This window comes from Myotis davidii, unplaced genomic scaffold (genome assembly GCF_000327345.1).
Source record: "Myotis davidii unplaced genomic scaffold, ASM32734v1 scaffold930, whole genome shotgun sequence".
NCBI classification, from domain to species: domain Eukaryota; kingdom Metazoa; phylum Chordata; class Mammalia; order Chiroptera; family Vespertilionidae; genus Myotis; species Myotis davidii.
The window spans coordinates 1,286,294-1,294,355 of NW_006282518.1; the positions used below are offsets into that span (position 1 = coordinate 1,286,294).

At 41.6% G+C, this 8,062-nt stretch overlaps 1 protein-coding gene across 1 annotated transcript in view; it reads left to right on the forward strand.

Moving 5' to 3' along the window:
- MBTPS2 (membrane bound transcription factor peptidase, site 2) overlaps positions 1–8,062 on the forward strand; it is a 55,158-nt gene that overhangs the window by 31,911 nt on the left and 15,185 nt on the right. Inside the window, exons 6-7 of the mRNA XM_006752995.2 lie at positions 3,752–3,870; positions 5,242–5,422. Coding sequence (XP_006753058.2) covers positions 3,752–3,870; positions 5,242–5,422 — 300 coding nt within the window. The remainder of the gene's footprint in view (positions 1–3,751; positions 3,871–5,241; positions 5,423–8,062) is intronic.

Consider the following 8,062-nt stretch of genomic DNA (forward strand, 5'->3'; position numbering starts at 1 on the left):
CACACACACACCCAGTGCACGAATTTCGTGCACCGGGCCCCTAGTCTTCTATAATATTGAACTGGGAAAGGCTTAGTATAAAGGAGCAGTTTGACCACACCAACATTTAAAATGTCTGCAGTCTTAGCTGGTTTGGCTCAGTGGATGAAGCAGGGACCTGTGGACTCGGGTGGAGGGAGGGGGTCCCCGGTTCAATTCCGGTCAGGAGCGCATGCCGGGTTGTGGGGGCTCAATCTCCAGTGGGGGTGTGTAGGAGGCAGCCGATCGATGATTCTCTCTCAACATTGATGTTTCTGTCTCTCCCTCTCACTTCCTCTCTGAAGTCAATAAAAATACATATTTGAAAAAGTAAAATGTCTGCATAGGCAGCCTATAAACCAAACCAAACAATACCCTGGATGAAAAAAAATTTTTTTTAAATATATTTTATTGATTTTTCACAGAGAGGAAGGGAGAGAGATAGAGAGTTAGAAACATCGATGAGAGAGAGACATCGATCAGCTGCCTCCTGCACATCTACTGGGGATGTGCCCGCAACCCAGGTACATGCCCTTGACCGGAATCGAACCTGGGACCTTTTAGTCCACAGGCCGACGCTCTATCCACTGAGCCAAACCGGGTTTCGGCTGGATGAAAAAATTTAAATGCCTCTTACAAAAGACCAAATTCCTTAATATGTACATTGCAAATAATAATATATACATATTAGCAAAACAAAAAGCAACCAAGTCAAAAAATGTAAATAGGGAATGGATATGGTTCTCAGACAAAGGAAATAGAAATAGCCTTTTAACAAACATGAAAATGCTCTTCTAAGTCGCTCATAATTAAAGAACTAGAAACTAGCTCTAGGCGGTTTGACTTAGTGCAGTGGTTGGCAAACTGCGGCTCGAGAGCCACATGCAGCTCTTTGGCCCCTTGAGTGGTGAAGGGTCCCAGGTTCAAATATGATCAAGGGCACATATCTCCATTGCAGGCTCCTCCCCGGCCCAGCAGGAGGCAACCAATTGATATGTTTCTCTCACATCGATATTTCTCTGTTTTTCCCTCTCTCTTCCATTCTCTCTAAAAATCAATAGGAAGTTGATTTTTAGTCAGCCCTCCAGTGATGATTTAAAAAAAAAATAGAAATTAGAACAAATATTTTACTTTTCACCTAGCAGATGGCAAAGTCTAAAATTACAATAGCATCTGGTGTTGTTTCGAATGTGGGAAAACATGCCAGTTATGAGAACATAAATTAATACAAACTCACTGAAGGTCAATTTTAATGCACATATTTTTGACCCGACAATTTCATATCTGTGTAATTTTTCATACCCTCACAGATGCGTATTTAATTAGGTACATAACAATATGAGCAAAGCTGTTGAAGCATTGTATGAACAAGTTAGTAGGGAACCTTGTAAGTCAATATGTTAAAAAAAAATGGGTTACTCTGTAGTGGATATAAGAAATGGGATAGGGCCGAGACCTGTTTGGCTTAGTGGATAGAGCGTCGGCCTGTGGACTGAAGGGTCCCAGGTTCGATTCCGGTCAAGGGCATGTACCTTGGTTGCGGGCACATCCCCAGTGGGGAGTGTGCAGGAGGCAGCTGGTCGATGTTTCTTTCTCATCGATGTTTCTGACTCTCTATCTCTCTCCCTTCCTCTCTGTAAAGAATCAATAAAAATATATTTTAAAAAAAAGAGAAATGGGATAGGTATGAATGTGCAGATAAGGGAAAAGTCCAAAATTGATACATGAAAAAGCAAAGGTAATTTGATACCTTTGGTGTTTTTAAAAGAACCGTGTATAGAACAGAAAATATTTTTTACTCATGTGTCCTGGACTAGACTTGCTCTGGATATTTTTAGAATGTAACAACTTAAAGCACTCATACAGGGGTGGGGGGGAGGGGGTCCATCTTACAATGTGAATATGGTGTGTGGAACATGTTAGCTAAATATCTGGCTGCTGTAATAACCAAAAATAGCAGGCTTAAACTCTCATAAAACATTCATAAAATGTAAGTAGCTCAGCGCTGATATAATTCTATGATTTGGGCAACTCAGGCCTTTTCTGTCTTGTTAGCTTATAACACTCAAAAAAGAGGGGACATCTTACAGTGTGAACAAGGTATATGGAACATGTATTAGCTAGGTATCTGGCTGCTGTAATAGCTAAAAGTAACAGGCTTAAACTCTCATAAAACATTCTAAATGTAAGTAAATCAAAGCTGATATAATTTTGTGATTTGAGGGATTTGGGCCTTTTCTGTCTTAGCTCTGCCGTTCCCAACATGCAGCTTCTATGTTATGGACTCAGGTTTAGCTCCCTCCTATGGATACATTCCAGCCAGTAGGACAGGGATATTCCCATCATTTCTACTCACATCCTCTTGGGCACAACAGTCATATAACCATACTCAGCTTCCTGAGAGTCTGGGAAATGTCTTTAGGTTGCATTTCTATCATTACAGAATATTGGTTCTCTACTGCTGATGCTATCACCCTCCTGAGAATGTTTGGAATGTGTGGGGTGGGAGGTATTCATTGGTTGTCTGACAGAGGAGCAGTAACGGTGTTTAATGGATGGAGCCAGGCATGCTAAATATCCTGTGATGTTAAGGGCAGACTTGCACAACTAGGAATCATGCTACTCAGAGTGCTAGGAGTACCCCGACCCGGCCTATGACAAAAACTAGCAGAAGTGAAGGATAAGTTTGGAGGGAGGGGTTATATAGCCGCGTGCCAGTGTATGTTTAGCACCTGGCTCTGAAGGGGAGAGTGGGGAGCTCTGATATTTAGCTTCTGCTGGTTTCTGACTCGTAAATATGTGGTCCCACCGTGGCCAGTTCAAGGTGCCAACCTGAAGTTCCTAATTGGGAAGGGATGCGCATAGTTGTCTGTGGCAAGCTGGTAGAAACAGACTCCAGCACTCCACTGAGTTCATCTAACCATTTCTGTATATATGATGGAGGTGGTTATAGTCTGTGACATGATGGTAGGTACATCCTCTATTTGACCCACCAGTAATATTCTCTATAATAGTTTTATTCTTAAAACAATCTCTTTTTCCAAATACCATTTGGATTTCCATACCCCAGTTCAGCAAGAATGTTGATTCCATCTTAGCTTTTATGTGGGTAGTTTTAACATTCCTTTCAAAGACCACAAGTATGAGCCCACACCAGCATGGCTCAATAGTTGAGCGTCGACCTATGAACCAGGAGGTCACAGCTCGATTCCCAGTCAGGGCACATGCCTGGGTTGTGGGTTCAATCCCCAGTGTGGGGCATTCAGGAGGCAACCGATCAGTGGTTCTTTCTCATTTATGTTTCTTTCTCTCCCTCTCTCTGCCTCTCTCTCCCTCTCTGAAATCAATAAAAACATATTTTTTAAAAAGATCACAAGTACGTTTACATTAATAACACATACATTTTCTGAAAAAAAGAGACTATAATAAATAGAAGAGATTCTATTTGTGTTATATACATATGTATATTAGGTATATATAATAGGATGTAGGTTTTATTGGTGTTAAATCATATTAGCATGTGGTCTTTTTAATGTGGTATTAACATGCTTATTTTACATTTTAATATATGAAATGGAAGAGATGTCTAACTGAACATCCGTCTACTGTACTAATAAGTAGATCTATGTGCCTCACAGCTTCTTCTGGTTCTGTAAGCCCAGGTGTTATGAAGTCCAAATACCTATGTCACTTCTGCCCCTGGTTCAGCTTATTCCTTTTTTTCTCTTTTCAGGTATCTGGCATAATTTCGTCCTTGCACTCCTGGGTATTTTGGCTCTTGTCCTCCTTCCTGTGATCCTCTTGCCCTTTTACTACACTGGAGTGGGGGTGCTTATCACTGAAGTTGCTGAGGTAAATAATGGATTACTTGGGCATTTTTTTTACCAGATTTTGTGATGTAACACTTAGCATTTTATGTCAGGTGCTTTTTAATCAAGTTCTCCTCATAGCCCTAGATGGTTTGGCTCAGTGGATAGAGCGTCGGCCTGCGGACTGAAGGGTTCCCTGTTCGATTCTGGTCGAGGACACACACCTTGGTTGCAGGCTTGATCCCCAGCCCTGGTGCGGGCTTATGCAGGAGGCAACCAGTCGCTGTTTCTCTCTAACACCCATGTTTCTTTCTCTCTGTCTCTCCCCCTCCCTTCCATTCTCTCTCTAAAACAAAAGTTTTCTTCCTAGACAGAATGGTCCGTTTCTCCTGGAGAAATTATTGCCAATTCTTTCAAATTGAACAGTTTTGTGGAATACATTGTCTTTTTAAAAATACTAAAAGTTGTTTCTGTTCTGAGTTACAAAAATAGTATAAAGATTTTCTACCTGTAACTTGTTGATAAAATGCATCATTTACTTTTACTGTTTATTTTTATAATTCTGCTTTTTAGTAAAAGGTCTCTTCACATTTGAAACCTAGGCTAGCTAGCTAGCCAGAACAATTCATGGGAGCTTAGGTCTTCAATTCTGTATTTTACTCCCTTATTTAATAACTACCGAGATAGCATCAAGTCTTCTATTCAGACTTAGGGAAGAGGAAAAATTGCCTTCCTGAGCAACTGGCTCACATATTCATTGTGCTGACAGTATCATCTGCATATTTGGGACTGTGTCTAAATAAGGACTTTTACAATTTTATCCACGGAAAACATAGGAAAATGAAGGCATTCTGATGACTACTTTCACACCAAAAAATAATTAGCGGTTTACTCAAAAACTATTAGTTTAATCCTAACAGTTGGCAAGTGGGATTTTGTTTTTTCAGTTGCAAAAAATCCAAAATCTTGTAGAAGTAGGAAAAGTAACTATAATTGTTGGGTTTTGTTTTAATTTTGTAGTATTTTCCATCTTGGATTCAAAGCTGGATTGTTTTGTATATTATTCAAAATAGTCTACGTATTCAATTCAGTGTCTTTTTTTATTTATTTTTTTAATATATTTTATTGATTTTCTACAGAGAGGAAGGGAGAGGGACAGAGAGTTAGAAACATCAATGAAAGAGAAACATCGATCAGCTGCCTCCTGCACACTCCCTACTGGGGATGTGCCCGCAACCAAGGTACATGCCCTTGACTGGAATCAAACTTGGGACTCTTCAGTCCACAGGCCGATGCTCTATCCACTGAGCCAAACCGGTTAGGGCTCAATTCAGTGTCTTTAACGATTATTTGCTCAGATTAGTCATAGCTTGTTTTCACACATTCTCTGATTTGTTTTTGCCTTTTTCCCAAGGACTCACCTGCAGTTGGACCCAGAGGTCTTTTTGTGGGAGACCTTGTTACCCATCTACAGGATTGTCCTGTTACTAATGTACAAGATTGGAATGAATGTCTAGATACCATCGCCTATGAACCCCAGATTGGTTACTGCATAAGTGCAGCAACATTGCAGCAGTTAAGCTTCCCTGTTAGAGGTGTGTATATTTCTCTCTGTATAAGATAATGCTTCAAGCAGTAGTACTTGCCACTCACAAATCTTAGGTTATGTCTATAAATTTATTTTTTTCTAATTTGTTTGAAACAAATCAGAAAAGTAATTATAGGCCCGAACTAGTAAACATTCTTGGTGAATTGGATACTAATACGTATGTTTCTTTTATTATAAATATTGTTATTGAACCTCTAATTTTATAACATCATATTTGAGTTTCAGGAGTCTAGAATCTAATTCTTTCTGTATTAAAAAAAAACTTGTGTGCTCTGCGCGGTGGTGAGTGGGTGCCACTGAGGGGACCCGCTGCCATGTGAGAATGCGCCAGCCCCACCAAATGCCCATGAACCTTCTCCCAGTGCTACCCAGGCCACTGGGCCCGGCTACCCTGCTGCTGTTTGGCCATGGCAGTGGCAGGCACCAGGGCACCAGGGCCCATGAGCCAGGCGTGGCTGCAGCACTAAAATGACTGAGCAGTATGAGGGAAAGCAGTATCTGGACTCACTGAAAGAGTATCTGGAATTGAAACTCCAGCGTATAGACGGGGGTGCCCCAGAGACCATCCAGCCCTCAGAGGTCTGGGTGCTGGCTGCCCAGCCCAAGGCCGACAAGGGCATAGTGTTGCACTCACGGAAAATAACTTAGATGGCACCATTGCAGAAAGAATAACTTTCAGCGAGTTTTATGTTCCATGGTGTGGTCATTGTAAGAATCTGACTCCTACTTTGAAAGAACTCTAAAAAGGAATTCCCTGCCCTAGCTGGTTTGGCTCAGTGGATAGAGCATTGGCCTGCGGACTGAAGGGTCCCAGATTCTATTCCGACCAAGGGCACATGCCTGGGTTGCAGGCTCGATCCCTGGTAGGGGTCATGCAGGAGGCAGCCAATCAATGATTCTCTCTCATCATTGATGTTTTTCTTTTCTCTCTCTCTCTCCCTCTTCCTTCCTCTCTAAAATTAATAATATATATATATTTTTTAAAAGAATTCCCTAGTTTGGTAGAGGTCAAGATCGCTAAAGTGGACTGTACTGATGGACAGAGTTCAGAAGTAGGCAAATGTAGGTTTATAGTTATGAGTATTAGAAATACAAAGTCAGTGAGTACAATGGTGGCAGAGACCTTGGATCATGGCACTTGGTTCTGCAATGGGCAAAAGGTGAACTTCAAAAATGCAGGTGTGAGTCACCTATCATGCCTGGCCGCCTAGGAAAGAGTTAAATCATGCAGATGTTGCTGAGTTTCAAGTGGTGGCTATTCAGAAAGGTGAATGTACTAAACTTGTGGTATCTTCTCTTTTTCTTTTTTAAGCCAACACACTCTATAGATTCTTTATTAAGTTTCTTTAAACATGTAACTCATGATCACTTTGCAAACTATTTTCAGTGGTAATCTATCATCCCCTTTAACCTTCTCTTGATGAAATTGAAATGGTTGCCTTTGAGACTAAAATAGAGTTGAAGAAAATCAAATTGCTGGACTATTTTTGCCTCCTGAGTGATATTGGTGAAAGCATCATCCAAAGCAGTTTTTGAACTGCTTACAAGTCTGGAAAGGTAGCCAGGTGACAGTATTGATATTCCTCTGATCTGAAAGTCCCATTGACTTATTAATAATGTAGTTAGTCTGTGGCTTGGGGCAGATTTAAAAAACACTGAAATCCCATGCCTCTGGAAGATATTTTCACAGCCACTCCTGGATTTTGTTTCTGTTAATACTGCTCTCATCAGGAGAGGTTTGCCATGATGGAAGCAATGGTACTTTTGCCCCGTGCCTGTGTAAGATAACGCTGATTCCATAATCTTATGTGTGTCGATATTTGTCGAATACTGTTCAAGGGATACCTCTATTTCTCATGAGTGAAAGATTTCATTGGTTAGGTTAACACGAAGTCAAGGTCCATGTAAAGATTTTTACGATTGCCATCACCGGTTTGGCTCAGTGGATAGAGCATCAGCCTGTGGGCTGAAAGGTCCAGGGTTCAATTCCGTTCAAGGGCCTGTGCCTTGGTTGCAATTAATGTTTCTAACTCTCTATTCTTCTCCCTTCCTCTCTGTAAAATCAATAAAATACATTTTTTAAAAAAAGATTTTTAAGATTTAAAATGCATGGTTCAGTCCATGTTTAAGATTTGATCTCTCCCATGGAAAACGTGGGCATAGAAAGTTCCACAAGGCTTGTCTTGACTATCCTGTTAACTCATAGAAAGATTCTGGGGCAAGAGGACTAGAGAAGCTTTTCCAGGTCCTGGTATCGGGGACCAGGGGAACCTTGCTGCCCCACTACAGGGCCCTAACTGGAAGCAGTTTCAGCTCTGCTCCTAGGTAGTCCTTTTAGAGGCTCACTATGAATCATTTGCCTTCTGGAGGCTGACCCTCTGCTGCTATGTGAAGAGTGGGATTAGAGAGCTGCTGCTACGCTCTGCCTGGGCCCGGACCAGCCATCAGCCCCTTTGGCTTCTGCTCGAGGGAGCGGCTCATTCCCCTCCATCCCACCAACACGAGATACTACCCTTACTGTGCTGCTCGCAATCCATGTCACAGTCACAGGCCGCCAGTCAGTGTCGCAGTCGTTGTCAGTCTGACTTTCCTCTCCCCCTCCCCCTCTGTCGTAATCTTAATCTTT